The 17,090-nt window shown below is 46.7% G+C and overlaps 1 protein-coding gene across 2 annotated transcripts in view; it reads left to right on the top strand.

Annotated features, from left to right (window-relative positions):
- The window catches only part of GLDN (gliomedin), a 66,173-nt gene that overhangs the window by 34,206 nt on the left and 14,877 nt on the right, over window positions 1–17,090 (top strand). For both annotated transcript variants that reach the window (XM_054451898.2, XM_054451899.2), the window contains exons 2-4: window positions 1,180–1,231; window positions 7,199–7,216; window positions 7,554–7,661. In XM_054451898.2, coding sequence (XP_054307873.1) covers window positions 1,180–1,231; window positions 7,199–7,216; window positions 7,554–7,661 — 178 coding nt within the window. The remainder of the gene's footprint in view (window positions 1–1,179; window positions 1,232–7,198; window positions 7,217–7,553; window positions 7,662–17,090) is intronic.

The following is a 17,090-nucleotide window of genomic DNA, read 5'->3' on the forward strand; positions in this document are numbered from 1 at the left end:
GCTGTAGGCAACTGTAACACAGTGGTAAATATTTGTGTATCTAAACATAGGAAAGATACCATAAAACAGCAGTATAAAAGATTTAAAATGGCTCACCTGTATAGGACACTTACCATGAATGGAGCTACAGGACTGGGGTAGCTCTGGGTGAGTCAGTGAGTGAGTGGTGAGTGAATGTGGAGGCCCAGGACATGACTGTACACCACTGGAGACTCTATAAACACTGTACACTTAGGCTACACCAAATTTATTTTAAAATATTTTCTTTCTTCAACAAATTAACCTTAGCTTACTGTGACATGTTTACTTTATAAAATTTTAATTTCTTTTATGTTTTGACTCGTAATAACACTTATAACACAAACACATTGTACAGATCTACAAAAATACTTTATATCCTTATTATGTAAGCTTTTTTCTATTTTTAAAATTTGGTGTTTTTTGTTTGTTTGCTTGTTTACTTTTTAAGCTTTTTTTGTTAAAAATGAAGACACAAACTCACACATTAGCCTAGGCCTACACAGGGTCAGGATCATCAATATCACTGTGTTCCATCTCCACATCTTGTCTTATTGGAGGGTCTCCAGGGGCAATAACAAGCGTGGAGCTGTGATAACAGTGCCTTCCTCTGGAATACCTCCTGAAGACCTGCCTGAGGCTGTTTTACAGTTAACCTTTTTCTTCTAAGTAGAAGGAGTACAGTCTATAATAACAATACAAAATATGGTGACGTCAAGATGTCAGCTGGAAACTTTTTAAAAAGATTTTTAAAAGTATAACATAGTAAATGCATAAAGCAGTAATAGTCATTTATTATCAAATATTATGTACCATACATAATTGTACATGCTATGCTTTTTACAATCTGCAGTGCGATAGGTTTGTTTATACCAGCATCACCACAAACACAAAGTCATGCATTGCACCAAGACACTACCCCGTGACTGGACAAATGAGGTTTTCAGCTCCATTGTAATCTTATGAAATCACCATTGTGTACGATTCGTTGTTGACTGCAGCATCACTAGGTGGGATATCACTGGGTTTTCCTTGAACTTCCACGAGTTCTCCTAAAGTTACTTGGTGACTTTTTATGATTGCTTTCTGCTCGTATGAATAAAGGGTGAGCCCAGGGCCTGCTGCCCACTGTCTGCTCTGATGACCCTCTCTCCCCTGCAGATCCGAGTGATGGTGGACCTGTGCAACAGCACCAAGGGCATCTGCCTCACAGGTAGGCCGGCCGCTGAGCAGAGCCGCTCACACAACAAGGACTCGTGCCGCCGAAGGCCCGTGGCAGAATGAACACCTAGGGACACTTCATGTTATAAAAATACATGTTGGTTTACTTTTACCAGATGTTTTTAATGAGCTAAAAACCCATTGTAATATGATTATAAAAAATAATATTTTCAGTATTGCCATAGAAATATAGCCATGGAAAATAACTAGGACTTGGGTAATTAGAAACGTGTGGTACCTTGAACCAGAGCCATAGATGTTTTTCTTATTCCCATTAGTTTTTAAAAGGGGAAAAAAAGGAAGGGAAGAGATCTTGCTAATTGATACAGTTCTTTTATCAGAAGTACTTATCGGCCAGATTGGCCAGGTGTGGTGGCCCAAACTATATGTTGTGGAGTGCTAGAGCAGTCCCCTCTGACTCTAAAACATTACCATGAGACCTTGAAGCCACCTGAAGCTTTTGCTGGATCTCTCAGTTGATGGTCCCAGTCTCTGGGGAGGCTGGGCTAGAGCTTCTCAGGGTTAAGAAACCCTGCACAGTTTGCATCAGATTGTAGGAAGCCTAGCCTTTTTCCACAATATTTCCCCCACCTCCCTCTCATTACCTGCCTTGCATTAGGAGTGCAATGTGAGTTTGCTGAGTGAATAAACCTGTGGATATATGAGTATGTGAATGGAGGTAAGATGGTAAGAAAGAAACTCCCCTCAGGAACCCCAAATCCAAGTCTGACTGTCTTTCACTTATTTTGGCCTCAGAGAGAAAAACTGTAATCCTGTGGCTTCTTGGGAAATGTTAATTGAATAACTCAAGTCGTATTCCGGCCCTCACTGAAAATTAAAGATCTTCAGAACAGCTTGGTCCTTTATTCTGAAACTCTTGTAGCTTAAGCATCTTTCTTCCATGTCTTGAAGTCCTTTTTCAGAGTTACATGCAACAGTAATGAGTGCTAGAGAAATGGATGGATGGAATTACAGGCACAAAAGCCTGTTGAGAGGCACAGGAAAAGCCTCTTCCTTTTTTATTTTTTTAATAGTGATAGACCTGAGAGCCAGGCTGTACAGTGAATGCACGGGACGGAGCTATTGAGACCACTTAGGAGAGATTGGCAGAGAGTGGGGAATGACATCCGCGCTGGAAGTGGGTTGAGTAGGTTTTTCTTTAGCACTTCGAAGTGCTTTTCAAAAGACAGCACCGTCTCCTTTCATGCCAGCTTGAAATTGGGCCTCCTTTTGCACAGAAATTTCTTCAATTAAAATTAGATGTGAAAAGTACAAGTTGCAAAGTGAGAGGATCCTTTGGGATAGACCACAAGGCCTGGATTGGGGGCAGGGTAGTGAGCAGGAGGGTGAGTGACAGGACCCAGGAATGAACTGGGTAGCTTCAGAGGGTGGACACAGAGCATTGGTCTCGAGCCCTAAGAAGATGCCTGGCAGGAAGATGTGCCAGAGCAGAACCTGGGCTTGGGGACTGGGAACAGGGTTTAGCTTTCCACTGGATTCATCTTTGAAAAATCAGGCACTCATGACTTGAGGCTAGTCCAGCTGTGGCCAGGTAACCTGGCTCCCATTCCTCTTCTTTGCTCAGCTGTTGCTGCTATGGCAGTCAGGACAGATGCTATGTGATTCTGTGCAACCTTTAACATCTCAGGTGGATTGTGAGGGTAATCCCCTAGCTACAGTAATTAGTTATTTTGCTAGTGCAGAGTTTGTCAAACAACACATGCTTTTCTGAATGCATCTTACTCTGGAGCCCAGATTTCCTTGGGAACCCAGAAGCATATCTTCTGGGAGAGCAGGTGTCTTGAAGAAGCCATGTTATTGGGTTATTCTTCACTCACTGCATCCTCTTCATGTGTATCTGTTAGAAAATATCTAAATCATCATGTTACTGAACTGCGTATTGGGGCAGAAGCACTACACATTCTCCTTGCAGCCAAGTGACCCTAACCCAGTTATGATACGTGTCACTAGTCTCTCATTCTATACCTAGGCAAATATCAATCATGGATCAATGCTGCTGAGCACAGCCTCATAGCATTCTTTTCTGCTATTCCAGAAAGCCAGCACTAATTGACTGGAACTGGCACTTCTCTCTGCAGACTGATTTGTTTTTGGTGTTCATGGCCATACAGACCTCAAGTTTACATAACTAGGGGCATTGTCAGCCAATTTTAGATTTCAAGGGAAAAAAAAAATCTAAGTGGCTCAGCTCTTGTCAAGCATCCACCCAATTTTAATCGATTCTGGTTAGGAGTGTGGGATGGGTACAGTTAGCATGAACTACATAATTTGCAGGGCCCAGTGCAAAATGAAAATGCAGGGTTTCTTGTCCAAAAGAAGCAGGAAAAAGGCTTTCTTCTTTCTTCCGCAGTCTTGACCTGTTTTGGTATGAGTTTTTATCTGCTACCTAATGTCATACTCCGTGAAGCATAGAATACTTATGGGGCAAGTACAGACCCTCACAGGCACCAGGGGTCCTGCCCTATGACTCAGGTACGCAGGGCACCACTCAGCCCCACCTTTCCTGCACTTGTGCCCCAGCCCCTACCAGAGTGGAAGGTGGCAGAAAGTACTGATGGGGCAAGGAGTACAGAGGACATATCATGGGGCAAGGGAGCAGGTGGCAGTTCCTAGGAAGGTGGTGGGAGTTGGGACCCCACTAAGCCCTCTGTGCATACTTTATTGACCCATTGGACTTCACTTACAAAACACAGATTCAAAGACGAGATCACTGGGAATTTCTAGATGGCGACCGCAGAGCATTAAGCCCACACCTGAAGCCCCCTTGTGAGGTGAAACCCTATGCACCTGCATGGGTGGCAGGCCCAGGACACCAGCCCTGCATGCACTATTAGCATGATCATGAATGTCTGCACATATTCCTTGAGGATGTGCTATTCAAGAAAGGGAGAAGGGTCAGGAGCTGAGAAACAGTTTTCTAAATACCCAGTTGGCACACATCATGGCATTTGACATTATTTGACACATGTGGGAGCTCTTCCAGATGTCAGGCCCCTGGAGAGCCGGGCTGGCATTCTGAGAGGACAGGAGGGCATCCCGCCATCACCATAGCTCCCTATGCCTCAGCACATTTTATGTGCTGCTTTGTAGCTGCTGAGCTCTCTGGGGCTGTCTTCCTTTCTCTTCTGAAATTCTCTCCTCATCTAGCTGTGGGGCATTAGACCTGCTGGATTTCCTCCTCCACGTGTCTTCTGACAACTCTGTTTCCTGGTGTCTCTTCTCTCACTTGCCTCTCCCCAGGTGGGGTGTGGCCCTCCCGCTCTTCCATCCCCAATTCTAGCCTAGACTTTTTACTCTTACCTTAAGACTAGCAGCTCTGGAACTTTTTAGGGTCAAGAACCCCTCTAAGGATCTGCTGATGGCGACTGATTCTTTTCCCAGAAAATTTTCACAGCACATCAGAGGGCCCATGACCACCTGCATTCCAGTCATCTATGATGCTTGGATAAAAATGCAGATTATTGGGCCTCACTCTAAATCCAAACTGAATTAGGAACCCCAGATGGGGCCTGGGTATCTGCATTTACTAGGCATTGCAGGCGATTCTATGGATTCATATGAGAGGAACTCTATCCATAGGGCGTCAGTGGAACTCTTGCAGGACACCCTAATCTAATCACCATAGTGAGAGCCTTGGCCACGGCTAACGTGTCCGGAATATACAGCTTCAGCCGGGAGCTCTCACCAACAGTACTGATGCATGGACATGGTTATCAGACTGTCGTGAGAACTCTTGAAACCTACTGTGTACAGGCAAATCTTGTGTCTTACAGTCAAATTACTCCTTCCACCAATCTCTATATCCGAATTTGGCTCCCTCTGTCGTCGGGAACGATGATTAATTGATTTCCTCTGACCTCTGTTAACTGGCCACATCACCCCCTTCCCAGTACGTGTGCGCCATCTGGTGGTAACGTCATGGAGACACAGGCTGTACTGACCCTAGAGAATGTGGTACCATTTTAGCCAGCCATTTTTGCCCAGAGTAGGACTGTTATGTATTGAAAGCATATCTTCAAACACCTATTTCTCCCAAAAGTCCCCACGCCTGTCAAAATAGCCTCTATCCATCTGTATTGCAGGCCCCTTGTTATCTGAAAGTCCTCCTCCTTTGCCTCCTACCCAATCAGATGTGGATTCTTGCTCATTCTGCTGAAATACCTCTTGAATGTCTAGCTTTCTCTACAATTCTACAGTCAGCTCATTTATCCACAAGCTTGTCACCGAGTTGACAGCTACAAAGATCCCCTAGGGTTTTTTTTTCTGCAATGCCCATCCTCCATGTCTCTCTTCCTGTCTCTGTGTCACTGTCTCTCTCGTCCTGTTGCACCTAGTTCTATCCATCTTCCAACTACGAAGAGGCTATCAAACCCACACTGCTTTCACAGCATCATCCCCCTGCCTAAGAACCTCCCATGGCTCCCTCCTGCCTCACAGATACCATCTACACCTCCTGGCTTGACATTCAAGCACTTCTGCCACCCACCATACCCAGGTCCTTCTTCAGCCTCATCTCTACACACTTGGCCAGTCCTCTAACTTCCTCTGACCCTGAATCTTATAAGTCCCCACCTCTGTACCTTTACTCCTGGTGGCCCCTTCATGGAATGCCAGACCTCATCTGCTGCCATCTTAAGCCCCGTTTCTTCAATGTCGTGGCTCCAGGATCATCTTCTTGAGATGCCTTCTCAGACCACTGCATGCCCACGCTTCCCCAGTACCGCTTGTCAGGGGTATGGGAGTGGAGACTTCACTGTAGCTCTCTCATACTGCATTATGGTTTCAAAGAGTCCATCTTTCCCACGTAGACTGTGAACACAACAGATACAGGCACCAAGATTTCTTGGTGGAGTTTGATGCACACAGTAACTGCTTAGCAATGCTTGTTTTGTGAATGGTCACAGGCTTAGATTTATGGAAAGACCTCACCATTCCAATATTGGTAATCATTATATGTGGTCTAAAGAGGCGGGAGATCACGAAGTCAGGAGATCGAGGCCAACTTGGCTAACACAGTGAAACCCTGTCTCTACTAAAAATACAAAAAAAAAAAAAAAAAAAAAAATAGCCGGGCGTGGTGGCGGGTGCCTGTAGTCCCAGCTACTCAGGAGGCTGAGGCAGGAGAATGGCGTGAACCCAGGAGGCAGAGCTTGCAGTGAGCCAAGATGGTGCCACTGCACTCCAGTCTGGGTGACAGAGCGAGACTCTGTCTCCAAAAAAAAAAAAGAAAAGAAACAAAAGGAACTCAAGTGCTCATGTTACAACCTCATTAGCTTGTCTAAGTACTCAAACAGAATAGTCGACAATAAGACACCCCTATTTGTGGGAGCAAAATTCATCTGAACCCCTTAGATCCTTGGGTAATTACATGCTAAGGAAGGTATTTGTTACCTGATCTGGGCTCAATTTTCCTCAGGCTATTTCATGTAACAAAAGAGAAATCTAGCCAGCCAGCTTTCACTCCCGACTCCCCCCAGTGGCTCAGATGAGACAAGCTAGCTAGATTAGAGCACTTGGAGAACTCCTGGGACAGCCAAATCTTAGCCCCACAATGACAGCACCATCATTTGCTAACCCCCTGTACTAGGGCTGCACTCATGGCCACCAGCATTGTTACTGGCCCTCCGTTTATTAGGTTGACTGCTTGAGAGATGACTAATTTATGAATCTACAGTGAGGACAGCTCAGAAATTAATCTTGGTTCATTGAAACAAGCAAAAGTGGTTTGATTGGCAAATGGGTCTTTGTTGAATTGCTTTAAAGGGTCTTTTGGCCAAATATAACGAGTTCTAAATACAAAGTGTCGAATCCATTGCTTAGGGTCAGTAGATAATTAGGAGATTTGAAGGTGGGGGGGTGCTCTTTGTTTTCTGGGTTTGGTGCTGGTTTCTCTTTCTTCCACCCATGGTTTCTCAACTAAATTTTTTTTCTGTTGTAGGACCTTCTGGACCACCAGGTAAGAGCCCATGGATTTTCTAGTTCAAGGGGAGGCTGTGGGTGGCCAGACCCCTAGGATCTCCCTGATGGGACAGATGCAGGGAGGGCAAGAGCCTGGAGGCAGTCCTGGCTGTGTGTCTCCTTCTTTGTGCTCCTCACCTGAGGCTCTGCCATCACCATCCCCCTACTTGGCACTGCTACAGCCAGAGAAGGAAGGGAAGAAGTGGGAAAGGATGTGGAAAAGGAATTGATGTCTGCTCAGTTTCACTGGTAAAGGAAATGACAGTAACTTCAGTGAAGATTTTTTTTTTTTTTTTTTTTTTGGTTAATGTCCCTGTTTCTGTGTTTTGATGCAGGACCTCCGGGAGCTGGCGGGTTGCCAGGACACAATGGATCGGATGGACAGCCTGGTCCTCAGGGCCCAAAAGGAGAAAAAGGAGCAAATGGAAAAAGAGGAAAAATGGGTATTTTTGGCAACTCTTCTAATTAATTTCCCTGTTATTTATCTCTATGATTGCATTTGGGTTGACTAAAGCTGTGTGCAGCAGGGGTAAGGTGTTTCATCTCTGCACAGTTTAAGGCCAGTTTAACTCTTACCTAGAAGCCATTGTGTTCTGGGATACCAAGGGTATTCTTCTTGGTCCCACCTTGACAGATGTTTATTTCAAACTGGAGAAGCCGTCTCCTGGGAACTGACTCCCACCCTTCTGCTGCAGACGGGAGGTGGGAGGAGCAGGAGCCCACAGCCCTGGGAGGGGCACTCTGTGGGCCGTGTGACAGCTGGTGCTGGCGCATGCTCTTTCGAGGCTCAGCTCCTGCCTTGCCCTCTATTGCCTCCTCCTGCCCAGCAAATCTGTGTTTGGTTGAAAATCAATGAACTGATGTTGGCCCCTGGTAAGACGTTTCTTGGCTAGAGGAATAGCTCAAACTGCTTGAGTGGAAAGGCAGCATCCTGGCCTCCCTGAGGCCGGCACTCAGGTCAAAGGATCTCCTCTTCAGGGGCTACAGGATAACTATGAAAATATGGCTGGCATCTCAGAGGAGCTTCCTTTGCCCTGTTATGAGCAGGCCATCACCACTGGAGCAAAGGCCCAGAAGCACCAAGGCATCAGATGTGCCCAGGGAGCAGTAAGAAGCAGGGGCTGGTGCAGGGCCTGGCAGGAGGCTGGGCACAAAGGAGAAGATTCTGAAGGGCTCTGAGCACCAGTCCTGGGGAGCTGGGGCCAGGGCAGATCCACCTGAAGAAAGCTGGCACATGCTGTGGTGGGAGCTGAAAGACAGAGGGTAAGAAACTACTCAGGAGGCTCCTACGAAGGCCTGGCTCTCAGCCACCCATCAAAGCCACTGCTGAGGGCGGAGGGAGGTTGTTTTCAGCCAGAGACTCCACTGCACCGCTTATTTTCAACCTCTTGGCTCTGCTACCCAAACTCACTTGGACTGGCCCTGGACGAGAAGAAATGGTAGAAAATTCTTCCAGACAGCAATTACTCCTTTGGTCACCTCCACTCTTATTCTCATTAGCAACTGAAGTAAGGGCCAGTGGAGAGGGAAAAATTGTCAAGCACCTCTGCCACTTGGCAGTGCCTACCTGCTTGTGTTCCAGAGGGCAGCTTCAGAGAAAACGGGCACACACCGTCCAAGCCAGCTCAATCCTCAGAAGGCCAGTAATTACCATTGGAATTACAGAGCAGCAATGGATCGTTCATATAGGATAATAATTATAATTATACATGAGCATCGCTGTAGAATAATGATGCCTATTGGCTTATCCTGGGAAGACTCCAAAAATGTGATTCAGTCCTGAGGCCTCGGCAATGCGCATGATGAGGGCAGGCTCAGGGGCAGGAGGGCACCCTGCTAGAGCTGGGTGTGGGGCACGTAGGAAAGGGGTGGTTTTCAAAAAGGCTTGAGACAGATCCCTGGCCTTGAGGACGTGCTTCTCATGCAGCCTGCAACCCAGGGAGTGCAGAAAAGAAAAAGTGCATTCGTTTATGGAGCACATATTTGTGTGGCAGGTACCGTTCTAGATGCTGGAGATTCAGAATAAGCCCCCCTCCTCCACCTTCATGAGGCTTACATCCTAGCTGGGAGACATGGATAGTAAATAAGATAAATAAATAGAATATATGGTCTGTTCCATGGTGATAAATGCTAAGGAGAAAAAATATCATAGAAAGGGGTAGGAAATTTATGTGGGGTTAGAGGTGGTACATTTAGATTGGGAGGCCACGTAAGACCTCCCTTAGAAGGGACCGTTGAGCAAACACCAAGAGGAGGTAAAAGAGGGTCTCAGGGTTTCTGGGGCAGAGGGCTCTGGGCAGAGCGTGTAAGCCACCAGGGTACCTGGACAGTTTAAGGATCAGCAAGGAAGCCAGGGCAGCTGGACAGAAGGGATGAGTGGCTAACCCAGTCTAGTTGAGATCAGAGAGGTAACCAGGCCAAATCAGGTCAGCCCTGGGCATTTTAAGAACTGTGATTTGTACTCAGAGAAAAATGGGGAGGATGTGAAGTGGAACAGTGCTATGCCTGACATATGGATGAGAGAATGGCTCGACAGCTATGCTGAGAGGCTATAGGAGGGAAGGGAAGAGGCTGGAGCAGAGGACAGCAGCAGAGAAGGGAGAAGGTGTTGGATTCTGTTTGTCACTGGAGGGTGACCCTAATCCTTGGTTTCTGGGAGATCTCATAGGAACTGCAGCAAAGACACCCTTCTCTACAGCAATCTCCCAGAGAGTAAGGCTTGCGGAGGTCGGCAGCATTAGGCCGCGAAGCCTCCACTCATACTGAGAGTGGAAGTTGAGTCCCCGAGGCCCCCACAAGGAGTTCATTGTCCCAGGCCAGGGGAAGTGGGAGACTAACCACCAAAGGCTATCTGAAGAGCCCAGCTCGATGGGATCGCTCACTTCATGGGCCAGCTCAGGCTGCAGACCAAGAGCCACATTGTCCTGTTCACCCTGCTGAGGCCCTGAGGCTGCACTTTCCCTCCTCACCCACTCCTGAGCCCTGGGACAGAGCTCAGCACTTGCAGGAAAGGGATAGGGAGGAGGGACCAGAGGCAGCAGGGCCACTGAGGGGAAGAGGGTTCCTTCTGAGGGCCATGCGAAGCCCCAGAGGGCCGTCAAGTGGGAGAGAGTGATGGGATCAGATCTGCCTCTCTAAATGCCGCCGTGGCTGCTGCGTGGAGAGTGCACTGGAACCGGCAGGCGAATGAGCCAGAGTAGAGGCAGGGAGACGGCCTCCGTAGGTGGGGCACAGCGGGCGGGGGCGGAAAGACCCACAGGGATAAGTGATATTTAGGGGTGAAGCCAGCAGTTCCCAGTGGACTGTGGATACAGGGAGTTAGGGGGTCAGGGAGGCATCAAGACTGACCCTGAGGTTGCTGTCATGCTCGACTGGATGGATGGGTGAGCTGCTCCTGCCTGAGGTGGGGAGCCCCGCACTCAACTCAGATCTAAAGGGACAATCGTGGACTCCGCATGGGATGTGCTGAATTTCAGATGCCCTAAAGTATACAGGAGGAGGTGGGGCAGTGGCCTTGGAAAACAGGTCTGTAGTCAAAAGAGGCCTGGGGTGAGACGTATATATCAGGGAGTCATTGAGGCACCTGGGCATGTGGGCAGGGGTGAAGTCACTTAGGGAGAGAGCCTGGCAGGAGAGGAGGGGCTGGGTTTCAGCCCCGAGAAGCTCCAACCTCAAGTGACCAAGTAGAAGGGAATGAGTCAACAAAGGAGACTGAGGAGGGGACTGAGCAGCAAGACGAGCACCAGGAGAGGGTGGGGACATTCATCAACAAATACTTATTCAGCAGATGTCGAGTGCTATTGGGGAACTACAAAAGACACAGGCACTGTTCTGGAACTTTCCATTTTTGGTGGAGAGGCCGACATCCACAGTCAACAGTCATATCCACCTACCATCTCAACATGAGACATATGTTTGAAGGGAAGAACGAGGTGCTCCGAGGTACAGTGATAGAGAGGGAGGGCAGGGAGGTTAACAGCTTTGGCCAGACGTGAAGGGAGGGCCTGGCGCACACAGAGGGTGGGGTCACACAGCCAGGCGAGGTTCGAGGCTGGCCCCAGGCCTTTCCAGAGCTTTTGGATGAGCAGCCAGCTCCCAGGATGGCACTGCAGGTCCTCACGTGGGTATGCAACCCTCCAGGCCATTGCTGTGACTGTGGAGAAGGAAGGGCTGTCATTTAAACTGAGAGTTAAAGGATCATTCGTGGTTTGCCAGGCAGGGGTGGGGTAGGAGAGGTGTGGGAGTGCATTCCACAAAAAGGGAACAAGTGTTGTTTCCAAGAAAAGGAAAAAAAGCCTGTGTTCTACAGAGTTAGGGACCCAGTTAGGGTGGGGTGTGCCCTCTAGCAACAACCTTTGGAACCATAATACACAGCCAGCATTTACTGCCGGACATTCCACTAAGGTCTCCATACACTCAGCTCATCTAGTCCTCAGAACAACCCAAGGACATGAATACTTTTGTTAGCCATATTCTTTCCAGATGAAGATACTTCTCTCTTTCTCAAACAGGCCAAGCTCACCCTTGCCCCAGGACCTTTGCACGAGTACTGCTAGGGACCCAGAGTAGATTGGGGTGGGACTAGGGCATAGTGGCCTGTGCCCACTGCCCAGAATGCTCTCTTCCTGATTTCCCCTGTCTTCCTGAGCAGGTCTTAGCTCAGATGTCACCTCGTATACAAGATCATCCTTGGCCTCTGTGTCTAGCCCCTGTCTCACCTACTCTGTCACATCCCCTGCTCTTTTGAAATATTGACCCCTTCCTGAAATCACCCCATGGTGATTATTTGTTGTTGTACTGACAATCTGACTCCCCAAGTGGAATCAATCAAAATATTGATCTTTCCCTGAAATCGACCCATGGTGATTATTTGCTATTGTGCTAATGGTGTGACCTCCCAAGTAGAATTAATCAAAATATTGATCTTTCCCTGAAATCGACCCATGGTGATTATTTGCTATTGCGCTAATGGTGTGACCTCCCAAGTGGGATCAATCAAAATATTGATCCCTCCCTGAAATCACCCCCTGGTGATTATTCGCTGTTGTGCTAATGGTCTGACTCCCCAAGCGCAATCAATCGAAATATCCCTCCCTGAAATCACCCCATAGGGATTATTTGCTGTTGTGCGGATGGGCTGACTCCCCAAGCAGAATGTGAGAGCTTGGCCATGTCTGTTTTGCTTAGTTCCTACCTTCAGTGCCTGGAACACACAGCCAAGGAGCTCAATAAATTCATTGTTGAATGACTGGATATAACTTGTCTAATGTCAAAAGCTAATAAGTGGAGGAGGTAGGACTTGAATCCAGGTTTCTCTGACTTCTGGACCCCTGCCCTTAACCACAGTGACACTCAATTTCCGTGCTCAAGGGGCTTGGGCCTTGTTGTGAGAGCAGGGTTATTGGAGGTGCCGAAGAGCAAGAGCAAACAGGAAAGAAGCCTGGGCCCTGAGCGCTGGTGCAGTTAACGATTGAGAATATAGGGCTTCAGACACCCTCCAACCTGAGCTCCAAGGCTGAGTCTTCCTGGGAGGGCTGGGAGGGTTCCAGCCTTTCAGAAAGGCCTGCGGGACATTGTTGAGAACACACAGTTCAATGAGTATAACCTGCCAGTCAGAGACAGTTGATTTTGTCCCTCTCATTTCCTGCCTTCAAGGCAGAGGGGAACGGTGAAAGGAGTTCTAGTAGCTCTTGCCTTTATCCCTTACTGGCCCTGAGGCCCTGGGCAAGTCACTCCAGGATGAGGCCTTGACCTCCTCATCTGTAGCCAGAAGAAGTTGGGTTATGACAACTCTAATATGGTTTCTGGTTTTAAATACTCCACTATAGTGTTGGTCAATGAAGGCAGGGACTATGTATTATAGATTTTATTATTCATGACATCTCTTAGCTAGGGCCCAGCTAAGGCCCAATAAATAATTGATGAATGAAGAATGAATTAATGAATGCATGCATGAATGAATGAATGAGAAGACTAGAACATTGTGTCTGTATATAAGGGCTTATAATCCAGTTGAAAGAGAAGATATATCATGCAACAGCAAGTACTCAGTAACTATTTATTCTGGTTGGAAGACTGCTTTATATTTCATAGCAGGCAATACTACCAGAAGAAAAAGCCAAACTTCCCTGTGCAGAAGATGAGCAAATAGGACGCTGTGCAGAGGGTCCTGTTTGCAGAGGATGGATTGTGCAGTAGAACTAACCATAAAGGACAAGAGAGATAAGAGTGATCAGCACTTTGGAGATAAGTAGAGGAGCAGTGGGAAAGGCAGGGGAACGGGGCCCAGTCCCAAGACACGAATAAGAAGGAAGGCTTTCATTTCTGTTTTTTATGAGAATTTGATTTTTAGAGAAGATAACTGCAGCAGCATTAACTGCAGGGAGAGAACAGAAAGGCCTAGGCTCACAGGTTATGAGGCCACCCCTGGGTACTAGTGGGGACCCTGGCTAGATTGGGGTAGGACTAGAGGGTAATGGCCTTCAAAGTAAGGTCAGGGGGTTCAGCTCCACATATGCAGGAGGCAACCAGGAGCCATTATAAGACTACCCTGTTGAAGCCAGAGTTTAAGCTCTGTAGCCTAACGGTTGCTTCCAGGAGACTGACACATCAAAGCTTCTCAGGTTCTGACCTTAGAAAAGCTAAGAATGATGGTGGAATAGCTCACAGCCAGAGCTGGAGCCAGATGGTTTGTGTCCCAGCTCTTCCGTTTACTAGCTGTATGCTCCTGGGCAAGTTATCACTTTGTGCCACAATTTCCTTATTTGCAAAATGGGGACAATAATAGTATTAACCTCATAATGTTATTAGGAAGATTAAATGAGTTAATGTATATAAAGTGCTTACAAGAGGGCTTGACACATTGTAAGTGCTATACTGGGGTTAGCTAGTATTGTTGTTGTTTTCAAAAGTGGGGAAGGAGAAACTTTATTTTAGACCAAAAGGAAATCTAAGTGGAAGTGTTCTGTATTCATTTAGAAACACTAACTTAGATCTGAAGAGAAGAGTCAGAACTGAAAGAGACCTAAATGTCAATTGTGCAGCCAGCATCTTCTATGAAGTCTGATGTTCCATTGCCTCAAAAGCAAGCAGTTTCTTTCCTTCCAGCTGCCTCTGATTTTCTCACTTAAGAGTTAATGCTGCAGTATCTTCTCTAAAAGTCACATTCTTATAAAAACAGAAATGAAAGCCCTCCTCCATATTCGTGTCTCAGGACTGGGTTTTGTGTGACACTCTCTGGCCCCTTTCCCCCGCCTTAGCAACAAATGATACTGCTGAAAGTAAAACATCCTCCCTCACCCCATGTTGTGAAGATGAGAGTTGACCTCAACCCCGAGATATCACACAACTCCAAACTCAAATGCTGATGAAACTGTTTGTTTTGAGTGGGCGACACCAGAGAAAAACAGTAGAGAGCCACTCCTAGCACAAGTTACACAGGCAGAGTCTGGCCTTTCTTCTCTGGCAGAATGTGCCGACTCAAAGCCAGCCAGGGGTCCAGATCACATATGGTGTCATAGTGTCACTGTGCACGGCTAGTATCCCTGACCTTCCCTGGGACAGGGCAGGGTAGAAAATGCCACACACAGGTTCCCGATGGTGAATCACGATTAGGTGGTTTTTAATTTCTGACATATCACAGCGAAAGCACAGCCAGGGCAATTTTACCGACAAAGACGAGGGGATGCTTTGTCAGCGCTATGGTGGACAACAGGGCAAAGGCAGACTCTGTGCAGACAAAATGTCCCCCAACCCTTTCTTAATGAAAGCTATAAAATGATCATGCATTTCCCAACTACAGTAAAAATACAGCCTCAAGCAAAGGCCTAGAATAGTGTTAAATGCCTGCCCCTGTGGGGGGCGCATTACAACAGCTGCCTGGCAGCAGGAACATTTCCCTATTTCACATATGGCCTTTCCGAGAAAGAAAATAAAAGACATAAGAGGAAGAAAGAAAAGAAAGGAAGGGGAAATAAGATGATGATGCAGAAGGCTGTTTGTGACTAGAATAAATGCCTGAAAAAGATATCCTTGCAGTAACCAGCAGATACCGTTTCCCTGAGCACTGCTAAAACTGGGTCATGTGAGACCTTTCGAAGGTGTCAGTTACACTTGGTGCACTGTGCGGGCTGGACTCTATGGCAATGCCCTCGTCTTTTGTCTCCTTCAGATAATGTGCCAAATTGCCTATTTAAAACACTGACAAAAAAACGTCTTCTCACAAAGAGGGCCTGGCAGAAGGGCTCTTCTCAAGTGAGTGAACCACTTTCCACCCAGATGGCCTGATGACTGAGGGCCCGGAGGAGTCAGTGCAATGGGATTTTGGTGCTATTGTGAGGGAGGTATTATGAGTCATGACCCCTCAAAGAGGCATGATTTGACCCCTATATCACTGAATCCATGGCAGAGCCAGTGCTGACCGTGGAGGGGCCCCCTGCTCCTCTTCACATCCTCTTCTACGGTACTCCCCCAGTTCCACTGGATGGGCAGCCGCCACCCAAGCTTACTGCTGGTAGTGTTGAGGACCCTGGGGCTTCTGATTCCCAACTGTAGCTGAATTTCATAGTTTTCACTAAGGTTTTTTTTGTTGGTTGGTTGAAATCTAGCAAATTTTTTTTGTTCACTACAGTTTTCTTCCAACAGTGATCAACACTTTGAGGCTTTTTCATGCACTGCTGTCTTCCTTAGAATAATCTGCGGACAGTTCCTTGAATATGGAATAGGAATATGAATATGGAAGAGCAGAAACCATTTTGAATATTTATTACTCCTCTGGGGTAAATGAAAGGTGCTAAGAGCTCCAGGTTTATGTTTTAGGGTAGGGGTCCCCAGCCCCCGGACCCATATCGGTCCATGACCTGTTAGGAACTTGGCCATACAGCAGGAGATGAGCGGCAGATGATTGAGCAAAGCTTCATCTGTATTTACAGCCACTCTCCAGTGCTCACATTACTGCCTGAGCTCCCTTCAGATCAGCAGCAGCATTGGATTCTCATAGGAGTGCAAACCCTATTGAGAATCTAATGCCTGATGATCTGTCACTGTCTCTCATCACCCCCAGATGGAACTGTCTAGTTGCATGAAAACAAGCTCAGGGCTCCCAGTGATTCTACATTATGGTGAGTTGTATAATTATTTTGTTATATATTACAATGTAATAATAGAAATAAAATTCACAATAAATGCAATGCATTTGAATCATCCCCAAAACATCCCTCCCCACACCCCGGTCTATGGAAAAATTGTCTTCCACAAAACTAGTCCCTGGTGCCAAAAAGGTTGGGAACCGCTGTTTTAGGGAATAATTAATCTGATGGCAATGCAGAGCATTTGGGTATGAACTGTGGGGTATTGTGACATGCTAACTTCCCCATCACTGAAATCTCTGCCACTTAGGCAATACCTCTGTTGAGCAATATCTCCAACGGGCTGTTGTTAAAATGAGCACATATTCTCTGAGATAGGGTATCATGTTAATTGATCCATATCTGGCAATAGCTTTGTACAATATTAGAAATAACTTCACCTCTCAAGGACCCTGTATAACTGTATACTCAAGAGTTCTAGTAGCCTTTTTATAGATTCCTTCAGATTTTCTACATAAACAATCATGATATCTGCAAACAGTCTTCATCCTTTCCAATCTGTATGCCTTCTGGTTATTTTTCCTTGCATTATTGTACTGGCTAGGACCTCCAGTAGAATGTTAAATAAAAGTGATAGGATTAGATACCCTTATCTTGTTTCTGATATTAGGGAGAAAACATTCAGTCTTTCACCATTAAGGATGATTAGCTGTAGGTTTTTTTGTAGATGTCCTTTTCCAGACTGAGGAAGTTCTCTTCTATTCCTAGTTTGTTGACAAATTAAAA

This window comes from Pongo pygmaeus, chromosome 16 (assembly GCF_028885625.2).
Source record: "Pongo pygmaeus isolate AG05252 chromosome 16, NHGRI_mPonPyg2-v2.0_pri, whole genome shotgun sequence".
Classification (NCBI taxonomy): Eukaryota; Metazoa; Chordata; class Mammalia; order Primates; family Hominidae; genus Pongo; species Pongo pygmaeus.